Raw genomic sequence first — 19,651 nt, 5'->3', positions numbered from 1 at the left:
GCTGCCATGCAGCCAACACCCCAGACGTCATGCCATGCCTCGCCATGCTGCCATGCAACCAGCACCCCAGGCGTCGCGCCACGCTCGCCATGCAGCCATCCACCACCCACCATGCATCCATCTGTTACCCACCATGCAATCACCTGCCACCATGCAGCCATCGCCACCTTACAGCCATTCGCCACAATTATCCATGTGATCTCACATGGACTCATATAACAGGGTAGACTCACGGGAACACTATAGTGGTCAAATGAGTCCATCCTGTTATATTAGTGCGTGTGGACAAATCTGAGTCATTGAATGTTTCAGATCAATGATTTAGATGTTGCCAACTGTGCAACGGAACTGTGCAAGTGAAGTGCACAGTTGCACATTTACGAAATTGCACAATTAGCCAAATCTAAGCCATTGATCTCAAATATTCAATGGCTCAGATCTATTTACACAGACTCATATAACAGAGTGGACTCACGAAAACACTGACCGCGTGTGTGTGTGTGTATATATATATATATATATATATATATATATATATATATATATATAATCAAAATACTAAAAAAGATATTTCAAACATTGGGTCTAAAAAGTATCATTCAAAATTTTGAATACCCACAATAAAATTAAGATATTGCCAATATCGAAATATGACTTGATAAACACATATACCTATACCACTTGATATTATTATTACTCATCAGTAGCATTTGTAAGACAACAATATGAAGAAAACAATTGAATTTCAGATATTTTCATGTTTTCTTTTGTGAAAAGTGTTATAAAAAAATAAATATTAATGAATATATTTTCTTTCTATTTTTCTGATAAAAATGAAAACTGAAATTAATAAATTCGTTTTTATTCTTTCAAAAGACAGAAAAAAATCGTTTTTATTCTTTTACATTTTAACTTTTGGATGTACTTTAAAAAAAAAAAAAAAATTGAAGTATACAATGATGACATGCAAGGCCTACATAGCCTACATTTTCAACCTAATAATAAATACCATAGGTCCATTTTTCGGTACAATCATATAGTACAGTAGTCGTACTAATAATATTCTATATTGGGAGCAAATTTTACTTTAGTCGCTATTATAATATTTTTACATTTAGTCTTTTATTTTTATTTTTAATATTGATATATTACTGACTTTGAATAACTTTCACTTTAATCCTTGACTATTATGACATTGTCATATTTAGTCATATTTTTTTTTTTTTTTTCATATTACATTCATGATTTTGAGCAACTTTTATTTTTAATCCTCAACTATTATGACATTATCACATTTAATCTTATTCTTTTAATTTTGTCGTGTTAAATCCATGACTTTTCTTTGGTTGCCACCATTAATTTTCTGTTAAAAATTTTGTTAATTTACTGTTACAATTTAAATAATAAAGGAAAAAGTCATTACACATATCGTAACTCATATTTCAAACACATTACAAATATTATAAATATCAAATGATTTAATATCGTAACTCATATTTCTATGAGTTACGATATGTGCAAAGATCTTTTGTTATATGTTAATTTAAGAATATCACTGTGTCTCAATATCGTAACTCATGTTTCAAACATATTTCTATAAGGTACAATATTGAAACGCAGTGATATCTTTAAATTGACAAATAACAAAGAAAAAAATCCTTACCATATTGTAACTCATATTTATATAAGTTACAATATTACGTCATTTGATATTTACAACAATTCTAATGTGTTCAAAATATGAGTTACGATATGTGGGTAAGAATTTTTCCTTTGTTATTTGTCAATTCTAACAGTAAATTAATGAAATTTTTAACGGAAAACTAATGGTGACAATCAAATGAAAGTCATTGTTGTAATATGACAAAATTAAAAGAATAGGACTAAATATGGCAAGGCCACAATAGTCGGGGACTAAAAGTATAAGTTGTTTAAAGTCATGGATGTAATATGACAAAATTAAAAGAATAGGACTAAGTGTAGTAATGCCACAACAGTCGATGACTAAAGGTGGAAGTTGCTCAAAGTCAGGGATGTAATATGACAAAAATTAAAAGAATAGGACTAAATGTGACAATATCACAATAGTTGAGGACTAAAAGTGGAATTTGTTCCGATACATGATTATATTAATTATGAATAAGGGTCAAATAGGTCATTGAACTACACATCAAAATGCGCAAATTATGTTGTGGACTCGTGTCCACAATGCATTGTGGACATGATTCCAAAACGACGTCGTTTTCAGGGAAAATGTGGCATTAGTTAAAAAAAAAAATAAAAATTTGTCTCTGTTAACGGCGTTATTCGTTTGTGGCATTATGAATGTACAGTTATGAAATTATTAATCTACAGTTATAGAATTATGAATGTACAGTTATGAAATTATGAATGTGAGTTATGAAATTATGAACACAGAGCTCTGGCATTATGAACTTACAATTATGAACATAGAGTTCTAAAATTGTGAACATGGAGCTTCGAAAATTATGAATTTACAGTTATTGAATTATGAATGTACAGTTACGGAATTATGAATGTACAGTTATGCAATTATGAATGTACAGTTATGGAATTATGAACACAGAGCTCTGACATTATGAACTTACAATTATGAACATATAGTAATCAAATTATGAATATATGTTCCTATAACAAAGCGGTCTGAAATAAAAAAAAAAAAAATGGTGGGGAGATAACAGTGTCATTAACGACACCGTTACCGTGTCCACAATGCATGCTGGACACGAGTCCATAGCATAATGATTGTCAAAATGCAATTAGGTCATTGAACTAAAAAAAATGTGTAATTGGGTTCCTAAACTAACCAATTTCATGCAATTAGTCCAATTTGTACGTTTTTCAGGTTTTTAACAGGTAATCCCAAATTTAAAATATTTTTTAAAAATAATTATTTAAAACTAATTATTATTATTTTTTAAAAACGTTTGCCTGAGACGTCTCTGGCTATGGATTCGTCTCCATGGTCGGAGACGAAGAAAGCATTTTCGTCTTTGGCAGGAGGCGAAGAAACTTCTTCGTCTCCGGCGGCGATGTTATCTTTTTAAAAAAATTAAATAATTAAATTTAAATAATTATTTTAAAATATATATATTTTAGAAACTTGAAAAACTTATAAATTGGACTAATTGTATAAAATTTGTTAGTTTAGGGATCTAATTGCATGTTTTTTTGAGTTCAATAGTCTAATTGCATTTTAGTACGTAGTTTGATGACTTATTTGACCCGTATTCCTATTAATTATTATTAAAATTTATTACTAATATTTTTTTTTTGAATAACAAATAAACTCATAGTTATTGAATAAATTCCGTATTGTGATTTTAGTTGGTAAAGAATTACAAGTAAATTAACATAAATTGTCCATAATTATCAATAATTATTGAGACAATACATAATTGTATCATATACAATTAATATTATATATATATATATATATATATATATATATATATATATATATATATATATATATATATATATGCGCCTTCCCGTGCAGTCAGCGCGGCCGTTTAAAAAAAACACCAATAGTGTTAGGAAAATACACAACAATGAAATGAATAAATACATCAAAAAACGCATAACACACCCAAAAAAATGCGCCATAACTTCACACCCATAATTGTGCATTTCTGAATATTGTGTGGTGCTTTTATGCATACTTAATAGTTCGTTTTTGGCGGTACGTACCTATTTATATATTTTTTATTGTGCATTTCCTAACGTTATTAGTACATATTTGTATAATTATTGGTGCCTTTAAATTGACAGTATGTTAAGACGCGGCCGCACCTGAACTCTAATCTATACTACCGTTTCTTCATTTCAGCTTGAAAATATATAATTCATGAATATTTAATCGTGTTTTCTTTCTCATTTCAGCTTGAAAACATTATCCCCTTCACTAAATATATATAGTTATAAATGGAAATGTTTTTGTTAAATAAGAGGAAAATTTAATTTTTTTTTTTCCAGGTACCTGGTATTCGTCAACAATAAGACAGACAATCTGAATTTACTCCGAGGTACTATTTAAGATGAATATGCCACGTTCTTCACAGTCAGCACTTTGATTTTGGTGTATAAAATCCTGATTAATTTCTCTGCTTCGACTCACTCTTCTTTAGTCTTCACTTGGCTCTGCTCAGCATAAATTTCTGCCATTTTTGCAATAATAATGGCTTCTCAAAAAGTGGTTGGGTTTGTTGGCTTGGATGATATCAGCTTGGAATTGGCTTCTTCTCTACTCACTTCTGGCTATTCCATCCAAGCATTTGAGGTCTGGGTTTTTATTTATTTATTTTTGGAATCTTTGTTTACCCTTTATACTCAACGCTAAGAATAGAAATGAAATTTTCATGATTTCTTAGGGTGCGTGATCTTACCTGTTCTGGGGTTTTAGATTGTAGGTTATCTGAATTGGATTGCATGGGATTATTCAGAGTTGTAGATATAAAAGAATCACCACTTAGATCAGTAAACGGGTTAGTTGAGCATTTAATGAACATTGAGATCAAGAAAGTAAACGTTGTACTCAATCATTTTAGCCAACATTTGATTTGAATGATAGTTTTATCAATTAAGAGATGTGGGAATGGTTTGTTGGTCAGAAGTACTATGATTTTGGAAAGTGTTGTACTGTCAATTATTGGGTGAAATAATTGCATCAAAATAAATTGGTTTTCTATGGTCAAGTTCATCACTGAAGTTCCCAAAAAAAGAGGAAAGGCCAAATGCTTGGTGTAATGAACAATTGTTGCTTCAATGAGATTGAGAAGAATATTTGATTTACAATGCAGCAGTCTTTATTTCTAGTTTTCTACTTCTTTCTCTTAAAGATTTTAAGGTCATCTGAGTAGTGCTGCAAGTGTTCTCGAGGAAGGGAGCTTTAGAAGGACTAAACGAATCTGTTGTCTTGTCATTGTTTTTCTTTCATGATGCTGGTGCACTATTAAGTTGAAGAGATTAAAGATTTGTTGATACTTAATGCCCGGAAAGATATAATTACATAATGTTAAGTTGCCTTCTGCTTTGTACAGTTCGGCAGTATAAATAATCCATATTGCTCAACAGCCTAACCTTATAGCACCCAGATTTCTATATTCTTACATGATTTGAAGTTGCCCAACTTATCTATCTTCTTTGGGCAATATATAGAATAATAGTCTATCAATATACAGTACTCTTCGATTCATGTTTGTCTGCAAGTACTCATGTGCATCTCTTTCTGGTTGATCTGTTTAAGAATGGTACTCTTTCACATATAATTAACTTTCTTTTTTATTCAACATGGTTTTACGACAGACGTTCAGTCCTTTGATTGATAAGTTCTCAAAACTGGGTGGCAAAGTATGTGAAAATCCAACTGAGGCAGGGAAAGGTGAGATATAGTGTTTTCATTTATGTAGTTAATTACTCCGTAATATTTTGCTTTTTGTACTTCTTTCCTCATAAATTATGTGCTTGATGTGGTCATAATTATCTACTAAGACAATGAATTATATATCATTATTCTTGATTTGCTTAAATAAGGAGTACAAAACGTTATGATGTATAAGCTGACTTCTTGTTTCTGCCATTCGTTTCTTCTTCTTTGAAAATTCTACTAGTTGTTGACTCGAGTAGAAATTAGTTAAACTTTGGTGATACCATGTGGCACAAAAGATGCACTAAAATAGAGCTAGATATTCCCCCATCATCCTTAAATTGATATAAGTTTTATCAAACAACCAGTTGGATACAGGAATCATATGGAAGGCCAAATAAAAGAAATCACTTACTTTGCCAATTACTCTGCACAACTATACATAATTTTTGTGCTCCAATTACTCTGTACATTCATACATAATTATGTGCTTCATTTACAGATATAAAAAAAAAATAGGATAGTTGTTTCTGGAACCTCTATTTCCATCCTATCTTTTAAATATTAAAAGATAAAACCTTCATATTTACTCAAAAAAAAAAAAAAATCAAAATTTGTGGATATTATGTGCATGTGTGACTATAAAAGAAGTTGCTACAAGCCTACAACTAAATACCCTTGAATTTTTTTTAAAATTTTTCCTGAATGTAGGAGTAGCTGCTTTGGTCATATTGCTATCTCATGCTGATCAAGTTAAAGATGTAGTCTTTGGTCATGAGGGTGTTTTAAAAGGTAAGTGTTGATCTTCCCAAAATATAAATATAATTTTTCTGTTTACCGTGTTATGGGTTTTATTAAGGTGCATCTGTTTTCATATTTTTTGAAAAGGGATAAGCAAAGATGCAGTGATCATCCTCCATTCAACTATATCACCTGCAGATGTCCAGAAGCTGGGTATAAGTCTAAAAGGTAAATTTCTACATTGAGCTCCTATTACTTCCCTTTTGGTGTCCAACTGGGATGGCATTTTAGATTTGATTCTTGGAGAATTACTAGACTTTTAAATGATACCTTTTCTAAAGTTACAGTTAACACACTCTGATAAGCAGAAAATGCCAATATTCTTTTTGTGCATGTAGAACCTATTAGTACTCAGATATATTATTTGCCTCAAAATAATCACAGATAAAAAGGCCAAGATGAAAAACGTAACCAATTTTGCAATGGGTGTCTAAATTTTCTGATGGCTGGGATAATCTGCATTGAATTTCTATCAAATTATGGCTAGAGTTTTGGCTGACTTTTGAAGCCTTCATCTTTCTTTTTTCTCTTGCAGAGAACTATGAGATAGATTTTTTTGTTGACATGTATGTCTCAAAGGCAGTTTCAGAAGATTTGAATGGGAAATTAATGGTAAAGTGTACAAGTTTCCCCCACCCCCTCTTAACTGTTTATTTTGGGGTTGATTTTCTTCTTATATCTTTGATGTTCAGATCATTTCCTCAGGAGGGTCAGAGTCCATTTATAGAGCACAGCCTATTCTTTCTGGTATGTGTGTTTGTCAGAAATAATTTTAAATTAGTCTTTAACCTTTTAGTCACGCAAAGTGCATATCTGGATGACACCCATTTTTTATTTGACAGCAATGTGTGGAAAACTTTACATCTTTGAAGGTGAACTTGGTGCTGGAAGGTATGTTTTCCTTTTGGATTCTCCTGAGTAATGAAAAAATTTCATAGACATGAAAATGGGTAAATTTAACAAGTTTTTATGTGTTATGGAGTTATATGCTCAATGATAAGGTGATATTATACCAAGATAAGTAAAATGTAACACAGAAACATATATAAATTCATAATAGCAACTTATGGGATAATTATAGTGATGGGTAAACATATGCTTTATTTTTCCCTTGCAGCAAAAGTAAAATGGTGATTGAACTTCTTGAGGGAATTCATTTTGTTGCCTCTATTGAGGCCATTTCTCTTGGTACTCAAGCCGGGATTCATCCATGGATAATTTATGATATTATATCTAATGCTGCTGGAAACTCATGGTAAGTTAATAAGTAGATGCTTGTCAGCTCCTCTTCAAGAATTCTGAGAAATATTGCTATTTGCTGCATCATAACATATATATTGCTGTTTTGTGTTGCTCTATTTTGTAAATAGTACCAGAGATTTCTTGAGCAGGACTTTGCAGCTTCTGAACTCCCTTAGAGATAGCCATTACTTTTTCTTTAGTTCCATTTCATAGATGACCTGACCATGCTAATTGAATTATTGGAACTCAAGCTTTTTATGCTATTAATGATTCTTTTGATGTTTGTCCAAAAATATGCAGGGTTTTCAAAAACTATGTTCCCCAGTTATTAAAGGGTAGCCAAACAAAACATCATTTCCTTGATGTCCTTATTCAGAATTTGGTAAGACTGGTTTTGTTTGTTTGTTTGTTTTTTTTCATCAGATTCAGATATAGTTCCTTTCTATATATATTGATCAGACCATCAACTTGGGTATTTTCAATGAAATCTCAAATTTCTGTCAACTTCCTATATGCCCTAGTAATTCCCTTTTTTTTTTTTTTGGCATTTCAGGGGACTGTTTTAGACGTGGCAAAGTCAATGGTGTTCCCTATTCCCCTTTTGACAGTTGCCTATCAACAACTTGTAGCAGGTAAGTATGCAGTTCTACTTTTCTTTTCTATCACATTATGCTACGTGTGTTTTTTGGTCTAGTTCTATCCTTGATGGTTGTTTCCTTTTTGCAGGATTCTCACAGGGGAAAGAAGATGATTCGTTGCTCAAGGTCATATGTTTTCGGCCATTAGAGAGGAATTTTCTTATAGAAGCTTCTCTATGCTAAACAAACATTATGTTACAGGTTTGTGAGCTGTTACTTGGTGTAAACATCAGTGAAGCAGTCAATGCTGAAAGCTACCGTCCTGAGGAGCTGGCTGCTCAACTTACTGCCAGTTCAGATTCTGTGAAACGAATTGGTTTTGTTGGCCTTGGAGCAATGGGATTCGGCATGGCAACTCACCTTTTGAAATCAAATTTCTCCGTCCTTGGTTTTGATGTAATGTGACCCTTTCATTCGTTGTAATACTAGATCCTTGCCCAGTAATGCATAACAAGTGTATTTACGGACATAAAATATAGGCTTTTGTTTTTTCATGAGATCTACATGTCTTTCATGGCATTAGTATTTTTATGATGTTTCTGAAACTCATAGTCATGAATTTAATGATTTTCTTTTTCAAATTAGGTATATAAACCGACACTCTCTCGATTTGCAAATGAAGGTGGCTTGATTGGTGGCACTCCAGCTGAAGTATCACAAGGTAATTGGCACTGTATATTCAAGCTATTGGCTGTTCCAACTAAAACACATTTTCTGGTGCTTATAAGGATTATGTTACTATCTTCACCTTTAGAAATTCTTGATTCTAATATTTTTATTCTTTCAGATGTTGATGTGCTTGTTATAATGGTCACCAATGAAGCTCAAGCTGAAAGTGTTCTTTATGGTGAAAGTGGTGCAGTGTCAGGTTATATCCGTTTTTCGTTTTATATGGAGTAATTATTATTATTATTATTATTTTTTATTTTATTTTATTTTTATTTTTTTTTTTGTAAGTGGGACTAACTTTGTCTGTTGCTGTTAAAAGCACTTCCATCTGGAGCATCTATTATCCTTTGCTCCACGGTTTCTCCGGCATTTGTCAGCCAACTGGAGCGGCGATTACAAAGTATGTTATTCTATTCCAAATCTACATCTGATGCAACTAAAAATATATGCAATTGACATCTAGTGACAGTTTTGATTTACTTCTGTTTATCTGAAAATTCCAAAACCCTGCCAATATTTGCCTAATCATTCGCTTTATTTCCATTTGTTGAATATTCGGTTTATGTGATACTTTAGATGTCCTCATTTTTCATTTTCATGTATTCATTATATTCTGCTCATTTGTCATTTTTTTCATTGTCACATAACACATTTGAAAATTTCCAAGATGAACAGAGGAATTTGAAATTAGTGGATGCTCCAGTTTCTGGTGGTGTAAAGAGGGCCTCTGATGGAACACTTACGGTATGGGAATGAATTTTTAGTTTTCAATATATGAAGAATTTTCTATAAATTATCACCTATAAAAATTTTGGAATTTCCTTACCTGAAACTTACAAGGGGTGACGTTGATATTAGATGATGGCATCAGGTACAGAAGAAGCTCTCAAGCACACTGGTAGTGTCCTTTCTGGTAAGCAAGATTCTCCCCTCCCTCCCTCCATTTCCCAAAATAATTTATTTTAATACACAGAGAACTTTTCATGATTTATTGACTGTTATTTGCTGTTTGAACAGCGTTAAGTGAAAAGCTTTATGTTATAAATGGAGGCTGTGGAGCTGGAAGGTACCTTTGTTTTTTGCTGTACTTTTATGCATGATCTTTTCTTGATGGTGGCATGTGGGTTCATTTGGATGTGTAAATCTGTGTTTGTACTATGTGAAAATTTTGATAAAACTTATTTGACTTCACCTGCACTAACTACTGCTGTTTAAATTCTTACTAGTGCTGTAAAAATGGTAAATCAACTACTTGCTGGAGTTCATATTGCATCAGCAGCTGAGGCAATGGCATTTGGTGCACGATTGGGTCTAAATACACGATTGTTGTTTGATGTCATCACAAATAGCGCAGGAACATCTTGGTACTATTGTGCTCCATAATTTGTTTGATATGTTTTGCTAATGAAAATGTTATCAAGGCACTCAGATCTTAGATTGAATGAATGCAGAATGAAATTGCTTCTTCGGGTTTCCTAATACCGTGCTTAGTTAGGAAAGCATGGATACTTAGACAAGAAAGTTTGATCCCTGAATACCTTTGAAGATAATTTACTGAAAATTCTTTTGCTTTTGATATGTGTAGACTCATCACAATAAGATTCCGAAGTTCACATAATCTTATCTCCATAAATTCTCGTGCCCAATTGTTGGTTTTTCAGCCCTGATATGACTATAATGATATACCTTTTGGGTGCTCTAGAGACTATGCTCAAGCATTGCCATTTTCAAGCATTACTTTTCGGAGCTGTCAAACATTTTGGTGCTTTGTTTTACTGAGTAAAGTTTGGATATATTGCAGGATGTTTGAGAATCGTACTCCACACATGATAGAGAATGATTATACACCACTGTCTGCACTTAATATCTTTGTAAAGGATTTGGTGAGGGTTCTACATATACATGAAGCATGTTAGATTAATTAGAGCTTATTTTAAGGCTGAATTACTTCAATTCTCTTGTTTTCCATTTCTCCAGAAAATGGAGAATTTCTCCAGTTAGTAAATACACCCTTAAAGTTTCAAAGCAACTGATATTATTTCTGTACAGGGCATTGTGTCCCGTGAATGCTCATCACGAAGAGTCCCACTTCATCTTTCCAATCTTGCACACCAATTATTCTTGGCAGGTCAGTTCAATACTTTTTCAAGTTATATTTGGTAGTTATTGTGACTCCTGGCCGGTTTTTGCCACTGATGCAGCTCTTGTGGTTGGGCCTTCAGGATTTAACAAATTTGGGGCCTTCCAGATTTGTGTAATTGCAACCAAAATACAGATTTTCACATAAATATCTGTTCTTTTGTACTAATCAAACATATGAATAGATGGTACTTTTTGACTTTCCTATATATATATATATATATATATATATATATATATATATATATATATATATATATATATATATTTCTATATATATATATATATATATATTTCTATATATATATATATATATATATATATATATATATATATATATATATATATATTTCTAATCAGGTGAGAACCAACGTTAACCTGCGAACTACGAACTTGTGAAGGATTGCACTGCAACTACTACATGATTGCATTGCTATGGCTCCCAGACATGCCTGAAGGACCTTGCGGTGCAATCGTATCCGGGTGCGTACAATCATGTAGTAATTGTGGTGCAATCCTTTACAAGTTCTCAGGTTAAGGTTGGTTCTCACCTGATTATGGACCTATATATATATATAATCTTCAATGCTGATAGAAAACAGTATCTGATAAGTCATGAATAATCAAATTCATTCAACTGATACAAATAAAAAAAATGTTTCATGGTAGGTTCTGCTGCTGGATGGGGTAGAATAGATGATGCTGGTGTTGTGAAGGTATGGACAGAAACTGCTTGTGAGGAAAAAAAAAAATATAATATTTAGCATAATTTTAGTAATGAAATATGCTCAAAATATCCGAGTTTTTCCTTCGATAAGCATTTGATGTGCCTGATAAGTTTGTTACATCGCAATTTACTTTCTGAGGTAGAAGTTAAATTATTTCTATTTGCTGTTCTATGACGTGGATTGTTCTCATGTCTTTCTCATTTCCATATAATTGTACAGGTGTATGAAACTCTGACTGGAGTAACTGTTGAAGGGAAATCTCCAGTTCTCAGTAAAGAATCAGTCCTAAATTCCCTTCCACCTGAGTGGCCTGAGGATCCCATCAATGATATATGCAAACTTACTGAAAATAGTTCCAAAACTTTGGTCGTTCTGGATGATGATCCAACTGGGACTCAAACTGTCCATGATATTGAGGTCTTGACGGAGTGGTAAGTGTTTCTTATGAAGTACAGGGATAAAAATATATTCCGAGATCTTTGGAGGTTGCAAAGCGCTTCAATAGACTCATTGACATTGAATGAATATCGAATTGTGGAAAAAAAAATCCAAAATACTGACTTCAAAACTGTTGAAAATGCAACTACATACACTTAAAAAAATTGTAAATGTTGAAACATAAATGGACAAAAATAGGTAATCAGCTAGCTAGGACAGGGAAAAAGCAAATCAAGAATTGAAGTTAAAATAGGCGTGGATGTATAACTAATGCTAAGCAACTGAATCTTGAAACCAACAGGACAAGTAACAGTTTTGCTGTTTAATCTGTTTTATATATAAATATTTTCAGGAGTATTGGATCACTTGTTGAAGAGTTCAGAAAAAAGCCTAAATGCTTCTTCATTTTGACCAACTCTAGGGCATTAAGTTCTGAGAAGGTGCAAAAGCTTCTAAGAAGTTACAATTTGGAAAATTTGTTATGTTTTTGTAATGATTTTCTGAATAAAGTATGCTTTTGTTTGCAATGAGACTGTTGACAGGCAAGTACACTGATAGCCGATATCTGTAGAAACTTAAAGACTGCAGCTAAATCAGTTGAGAATGCTGACTACACAGTAGTGCTGAGGGGTGATTCTACTTTACGTGGTCATTTTCCTGAGGCAAGTTCTAGGCCATATCAGGTCAGATTTATGCTTTCATTTCTTAACTCACTTGACAAAAAATGGACAATTTATTATGTTCAGGAACCAGATGCTGCTGTTTCTGTACTGGATGAGATGGATGCATGGATAATATGCCCATTTTTCCTGCAAGGAGGCCGTTACACTATAGGAGATATACACTATGTTGCAGACTCTGATAGGTACTTTTTACTCTTTACAGAATCTGCCCTTATTTGATGAGTGTATATACTGCTTAACGAGCTTGTTCCCTACAGACTTATTCCTGCAGGTGAGACGGAATTTGCTAAAGATGCTGCTTTTGGCTATAAATCTTCTAACCTTCGTGAGGTCCATACCTTTCCTTGTTTAGGAGAAACAATTTAGTGGTAAATATTTACTTTAATTGATTACTTATTATTTGATGTTTATTTAATATTATAGTGGGTGGAAGAGAAAACTAGAGGACGCATCCCAGCTGGAACTGTTTCATCTATTACTATCCAGCTTTTGAGAAAAGGCGGGCCAAATGCTGTTTGTGAACATCTCTGCAGTTTGAAGAAGGTATAAACCACAATCCTCTTTTGTCAAGTTTCACATGGCTCTAATGTAATTGCGTCATATTTCTTTGTTTTTTGAAGTGCATGTAAAGTTTGGATTAGCTAACAGGCTCTGATACCATGATAGAAACCAAGATTGGGCCAGGGTCACTCAACTGGGCTATAATACATATGGGTCAAACCACACTAAAAGATTGAATCCAACCAATTAGCTAGTCTAACCTATGGCCTAAGGCCCATATGTTCTCTCTTATTTTATCAATGTGGGACTCTTAACATGCTTCATATATTTACACTTTGAAACAGGGCACAACATGTATAGTCAATGCTGCCAGTGACCGGGATGTTGCTGTATTTGCAGCTGGGATGCTTCAGGTTCTCTACACTCTTTACTTTATATTTTTATGGAAGAATTATTTTACTGTTATCGTCCCTATGAGAATTATAAACATTTATTTCTATTTTCCTGGGTTATAGGCAGAATTGAAAGGAAAACATTTCTTGTGCCGGACTGCTGCTAGTTTTGTTTCTGCTCGGGTGGGAATTAGACAAATACCTCCAATTTCACCCAATGATGTTGGAATAAATAGGGAAAAGAGTGGTGGACTTATCGTTGTGGGTTCATATGTTCCAAAAACGACAAAGCAGGTGAAAATGGTTCGCTGGATTTGTTTTCTGTTCCTGTGACATCTAAAATATTTATTTTCATTGCTTAATTTTCCATTCCACAGGTTGAAGAACTGAAACTGCAATTTGGTAATGTGCTGAAGACAATAGAGGTAGCCTAAAATGCCTAATATTTTTCCCCGAATGCTGTGTGTTGAAATTGAGGGATTGATAGGTCTGGCGGGTGGAGAATAACCACCACCCGCCAGTTAGGCGGAAGCAAAATATGTGAGAACCAAAGAACAAGAGAATAAAGAGAATATATTATAATGAAAGATTACAATAGATTGTCTCTCTTAATGTATATTCTATACTTCTATGGACCTCTATATATACTAAACTAGATACTAAATTAGTCCTAATAGGAATAGAAAACTACTAATAAGAATAGGAAACTAAGACAACTTTCCTATTATTCAACACTCCCCCTCAAGCTGGAACATCTGAAGTTCCAAGCTTGGATTAAAACAAGCACTCTACCTCACTCAAAATTACAAGTGAAAATTAAATGCAACTAGAGGATAACAATGCGAGATGGCTTCGGAGGGACAATGCAACCCTTGGGAATGAACACACCAGGGGCAAAGCTTGTCATGAACATCCTTGGGAATGGAGGCACCAAGGGAAAACACGAACACCATCACAACAATATAAGCACTCGAGGATGGATGACTTCAAAAGAGATTGCGCTATGTCTGACCCTTCCTTGGGAAGAAGACGAAGGCACCAAGAACGGAGCTGAACACAATCCTTGGGAATAAAGACAAAGACACCAAGGACGAAGCTAAACACGATCTTGGGAATGAACACACCGAGGACAGAATTGAACATGAACCTCGGGAATGAAGATGAACACACAAAGGATAGAGTTAAACATGAACAACCTCCCGATAACACAAGAGAGCGGTAGAGGCAGAAAGGGAGCAAAGAATAGCAAAGGGAGCCCATAGTAGATAAAATAGCAAATAATAGTAAATGATAGCACACCAATTGTAGATAGTCACACTCCCCCTTACTTGAAACATGGGAAATAATCAAAGGCCTTATAGTAGTGCTGAAACTGATCATCCATGGGATAAGGCATACCGGAGATAAAGAAACAAACACGGTTATACCAAAACACAAACACCATGGGAAAATGTTCGGCAACAAACCCAAAGAAGCTTTCAAATTTCACCAAAAAATCCAAAAATGGCAAGTGACCATTGACCGGCGAAGTTGACCGGCGTTGACTGTCGACTGCGGAAGATTGGGAAACACAGATAGATGCGTCTCCTCGGGACGAATCCAATGGTGGCAACGAAGTCTCGAACGGAGATCGGAGCAGAGAGATCTGGCCGGAAAACGATAGCAGATCTCGGCGGCGGTGGTGGCGCGTGCGACGACGAATGGCGACCGAATTTCTGCTGCAGGCTTGCGACGACGTTCCGGTGAAGGCTGTGGTGTTAGTTGCTTTGAACAACAACTAGAAGTGCGTCGGAATGAGAGAAAACAGTGGCGACAGTGGTTACCCTCCGGTGGCGGCAGCGGCGGCGGAAAGCTAGGGTTTTAATATTTGAAGAAAAACAGCCTAGGAAAGTAGGCTCTGATACCATGTTGAAATTGAGGGATTGATAGGTCTGGCGGGTGGAGAATAACCACCACCCGCCAGTTAGGCGGAAGCAAAATATGTGAGAACCAAAGAACAAGAGAATAAAGAGAATATATTATAATGAAAGATTACAATAGATTGTCTCTCTTAATGTATATTCTATACTAAAATGGACCTCTATATATACTAAACTAGATACTAAATTAGTCCTAATAGGAATAGGAAACTACTAATAAGAATAGGAAACTAAGACAACTTTCCTATTATTCAACACTGTGAAAGTCTTACCTATTTTTCGATATCTGAGTTTTTCATAGTGACCTCAATTTGCCCTTTCTGTAACCTTATAGATTTCAGTTGATAGAGTTGCCATGAAGACATCAAAAGAGAGGGAGGAAGAAATCAATCGAACAGCTGAAATGGCAGATGTTTTTCTTAAAAGTCGTAAAGACACTCTTATAATGACCAGCCGAGAGCTTATTACGGGGAAAAGTAATTTTTCCTCGTCTGCTTCTCTTTCCATTCAATTTTTTTTTTTTTTTCTAATATTTAATTCCTAAATGTCGTGCCCGCATTATGCACATTTGTGACTTCTGCTAATTTTCCGTTATGGAAAACCAGCTGCTTCTGAGAGTTTGGAGATCAATTTCAAGGTCAGTTCTGCACTGGTGGAGATCGTTCAGCGGATAACCACAAGACCTCGTTACATAATTGCAAAGGTAGTTGAGTAGTTCTGTTCATTTAATTCTAATTACTTTTTCTAGTGATTCTAATTAAGGGCCGAGATTTGCGTTTCATGAGTATCTCAGGGCGGAATCACCTCATCAGATATAGCAACAAAAGCTCTTGAAGCAAAACGTGCCAAAATCGTTGGACAAGCCCTTGCTGGTATTCCTTTGTGGCAGTTAGGTCCAGAAAGCAGACATCCTGAAGTTCCATATATTGTTTTTCCTGGTACTTTTGGCTCTTTAATAGTCACAGTTTTGTTCTCTATAATTTTCCCTTTTTTTTTTTGGTCAGACCACGAGGTGTCCTAAGCAGACCCTAACTGTAGGAGGCACCTTTAAGCCCCTATCATATTTAAACTAATCCCCAATGTTGAAAAAATCGCTAGGCGCCCTCGGACCGCCTAGCGCCTAGGCGCGATTTTTGCAACACTGCTAATCCCTGTTCGCACCAGGCCGACCCAATTAAGGGGCAAAGTGCTGGCCAGATTGGTTTTTCCATACGAGAGGGGGTTCGAACTCCCAACCTCTCTTAAGGGACAAGAGTGCACGGCCACTCACGCCAACCAAGCTGGTTAATTTTCCCTTTTAAAAAAAAAAAATTGTTTTGACTTGTAAATGCCTTCCTTAGGGAATGTTGGTGACAGTAAAGCTCTGGCAGAGGTAGTGAAACGGTGGGCTCATCCGGGCAGACTTTCAACTAGAGAACTTCTTACGGTAAGATTTCTGTAACATGAAAAGTTCACGTTTTCTTTCTACTCAAGTTCTCTAAGAACGTGTTTCCTGCAAATAGAATGCTGAAAAGGGTGAATATGCTCTCGGTGCTTTCAATGTCTATAACATGGAAGGAGTTGAAGCAGTTGTTGCTGCAGCAGAGGATGAAAAGAGTCCCGCTATTTTACAGGTTTAAATGCTCACATTCAGACCGTAAATTTCAAGATTTCAATTCTACCAAGGCCTTTCTATAGTGTTTGCGATTTGTAGTGACATACTAAAAGATGCTTAAACGTAAAGCAACACTAAAGATGAAAGTTTTATATTTATATTCCTTTTAGATGATATTCCTTTAAACTCTTATATTTCTTTTCTAGATCCACCCGAGTGCCTTCAAGGAAGGAGGAATTCCGCTCGTTGCATGCTGTATAGCGGCTGCAGCACATGCTACCGTAAGTGGCATTTTCCAGCTGGTTGAAGAAAGTTGAATATAAAAACCCGAGTTCAAAATTATGTATATGATTAAGTTATGCGTTTATGTGTTGGTACTGGCTGCGTATCAGATATGTTTCAAATTAAGAATGCTTCTTGCAAGTATAATTCACAAGTGTTATTGACAGGTTCCTATTACGGTTCACTTTGACCATGGAAGTTCGAAGCAAGAGTTGTTGGAAGCTATTGAGATGGTAAGTTTCTCGTTTGTTTCTTCGATCCAAGTCTTCTCTTGGGCTCGAGCTCGATAAGTGTGGGTGTAATTAATTGGCTTCTATTTTGCAGGGATTTGATTCAGTCATGGTTGATGGTTCACACCTGCCATTAGAAGAGAACACTCCTTACACAAAGTACATCTCTGCTTTGGCACACTCGAAAAATTTATTGGTCGAAGCTGAGTTGGGAAGATTGTCGGGTACAGAAGATGACTTGACTGTGGAAGATTACGAAGCTAAGCTGACCGATGTCAATCAGGTGCTCTTTTAATACTCGTAGTTTATGGAATACGGTCCATTGCTAATATCATCCATCCTTCTGCATCTGATTTTCAGGCTAATGACTTCATTGAGGCCACGGGCATAGATGCGTTGGCAGTGTGCATCGGAAATGTCCATGGGAAATACCCTCCAAGCGGCCCAAATCTCAGACTCGATTTGCTTAAGGTCAATCACACTTCTCGTCTTTTCTTTTCCTTCTTTGTATCTCAAATCCCATAAAGGCTGTATTAGTTGTGTTTGGCATGGTTATCAAGGAAACAATTGAGATTTTAAATTTTTTTCCAAGTTCACCCATAAAGGTTGCATTAGAAGTACAATCAAATGGGACCCACCAAGTGAAAAAGTTAAAAAGGGTAATCTAAAAGGACAAAAGACGCCAAGGACCTTGTGGTCTAGTGGCACCAAATGCTCTCCTATATGGGTTGTGGGTTCGAGCCTCAGTGGAGCCTCTGTTACAGATACTGCATTGTAACAGAGTCAACAGTACTCCAAAAAAAAAAAAGACAAAAGACAAAATGCACAAAGGTGTAAGTTAGAAACATAAAAGTTGTCCACAAAAGGGGAAATCCCTCCCCCGAGGGCCCCACACTCCGGCCTGACAGGATTGTGGATGAGTAAATCACTGTGACTCAGTGGTCCATTAGGTGGGAGGTCCAGTGCCTGGTAGGATTATGGAACTCCCACACTGTGGTCTGCGGCTGCTAAGGCTTGAACTTGTGACCTTGTCCACAATCTACCGTCCAGGAACCAAAAGTATGCATTATTTTGGGATGTACTAAACAGGAAAATAAGACAGCCATTATGGGAAGGAGGGAGTAAAAGTTTCCTCCACCCCATTGTAAGTGTCGATTACTGTTTTTTGTGTTAGTTTACTTGAGTTTGGCTTAAACTTTGATCCTGGTAAGTTCAACTTTCGAAAAAAAATGGATATTTTTGCTTTAAAATGACATGCCCCCGAATGCTGATCCTTGCCTCTGTATTGTCTGTCTGTCCAGGATCTCTATGATTTGTGTTCGAAGAAAGGAGTTCATCTCGTTCTCCATGGAGCGTCTGGCTTGTCAAAGGAAATCATCGAGGTACACATAACAAACCCCTAAATTTCACCTCGACTAGACATTCATTCCAAGACACCTCCTCGAATTTCAAATGCAATGTTGTTAAAAATGGTCTGAACTCGGTTTGTTCCACTGCTACACCCAGGAATGCATAAAGCTCGGGGTGAGAAAGTTCAACGTGAATACTGAGGTGCGGAAGGCTTACATGGAAACGCTGAGTAGCCCCAAGAAGGACCTCGTTCACGTGATGAACTCTGCGAAGGAAGCCATGAAGGCCGTGGTTGCAGAGAAAATGCGTCTGTTTGGCTCATCGGGAAAAGCATATTGAACGCTCCATTGTATATCGAGGCACAGTGAAGGTGACGGTTAATGCACCCCGGTGCTTGATCTCTCCTCGAACTAAAACACCGGTTAATAATGTCAATAATTCTTTGAATAATAGGATGTCAATAATTCTTTGAATAATAGGATGCTGAATTCAACCTGGCTACTGGGAGCTCTGGTGTTTAGTTCATGATTCATTGTTGGACTTTAAATTTTCCTTCTTTAATTTGTTCTCAGGATCATATGATCTTCTTCAGCCAATTGTGTTTCTGCCTGCTATTCATGTCTTTACTTCCCAACCATCTTCACAAAATTCTAAATTTC

General features: G+C 35.4%; 1 protein-coding gene across 2 annotated transcripts; it reads left to right on the top strand.

The window, feature by feature from the left end:
• The first annotated feature begins 4,082 nt into the window (after nucleotides 1-4,082).
• LOC109165554 lies at nucleotides 4,083-19,606 on the top strand. 2 transcript variants are annotated; one of them, XM_019314368.1, is made up of 43 exons: nucleotides 4,083-4,300; nucleotides 5,326-5,401; nucleotides 6,098-6,178; nucleotides 6,275-6,355; nucleotides 6,723-6,799; nucleotides 6,880-6,934; nucleotides 7,030-7,078; nucleotides 7,305-7,442; nucleotides 7,730-7,811; nucleotides 7,983-8,061; nucleotides 8,156-8,193; nucleotides 8,269-8,463; nucleotides 8,653-8,728; nucleotides 8,855-8,935; nucleotides 9,056-9,136; nucleotides 9,404-9,480; nucleotides 9,595-9,649; nucleotides 9,754-9,802; nucleotides 9,963-10,100; nucleotides 10,538-10,619; nucleotides 10,786-10,864; nucleotides 11,545-11,591; nucleotides 11,823-12,034; nucleotides 12,394-12,481; nucleotides 12,584-12,703; nucleotides 12,788-12,906; nucleotides 12,982-13,054; nucleotides 13,148-13,267; nucleotides 13,570-13,638; nucleotides 13,741-13,911; nucleotides 13,995-14,042; nucleotides 15,871-16,012; nucleotides 16,142-16,239; nucleotides 16,330-16,474; nucleotides 16,877-16,962; nucleotides 17,039-17,149; nucleotides 17,337-17,411; nucleotides 17,580-17,645; nucleotides 17,737-17,925; nucleotides 18,003-18,113; nucleotides 18,944-19,024; nucleotides 19,149-19,339; nucleotides 19,370-19,606. In XM_019314368.1, exons 1-42 carry the CDS (start codon nucleotides 4,199-4,201, stop codon nucleotides 19,329-19,331), a joined length of 4,125 nt encoding a protein of 1,374 aa, XP_019169913.1. In that variant the 5' UTR covers nucleotides 4,083-4,198; the 3' UTR covers nucleotides 19,332-19,339; nucleotides 19,370-19,606. The 2 variants fall into 2 exon arrangements, with proteins under 2 accessions (XP_019169913.1, XP_019169912.1); XM_019314367.1 differs by having other exon boundaries at nucleotides 19,149-19,606.
• Nucleotides 19,607-19,651: the final 45 nt, after the last annotated feature.

This window comes from Ipomoea nil, unplaced genomic scaffold (genome assembly GCF_001879475.1).
Source record: "Ipomoea nil cultivar Tokyo-kokei standard unplaced genomic scaffold, Asagao_1.1 scaffold3069, whole genome shotgun sequence".
Lineage (NCBI taxonomy): Eukaryota > Viridiplantae > Streptophyta > Magnoliopsida > Solanales > Convolvulaceae > Ipomoea > Ipomoea nil.
The sequence above is the reverse complement of the archived record's forward strand: the minus strand, read 5'-3'. Positions and strand labels throughout refer to the sequence as shown.

What these genes read in the sequence shown, in the direction of transcription:
- LOC109165554 (XM_019314368.1), top strand. Translation starts at nt 4,199, where the DNA reads ATGGCTTCTCAAAAAGTGGTTGGGTTTGTTGGCTTGGATGATATCAGC. An exon ending in TCCAACTGAGGCAGGGAAAG is followed by an intron (nt 5,402 to 6,097) that starts GTGAGATATAGT and finishes TCCTGAATGTAG; the next exon opens with GAGTAGCTGCTTTGGTCATA. An exon ending in GGTGAACTTGGTGCTGGAAG is followed by an intron (nt 7,079 to 7,304) that starts GTATGTTTTCCT and finishes TTTCCCTTGCAG; the next exon opens with CAAAAGTAAAATGGTGATTG.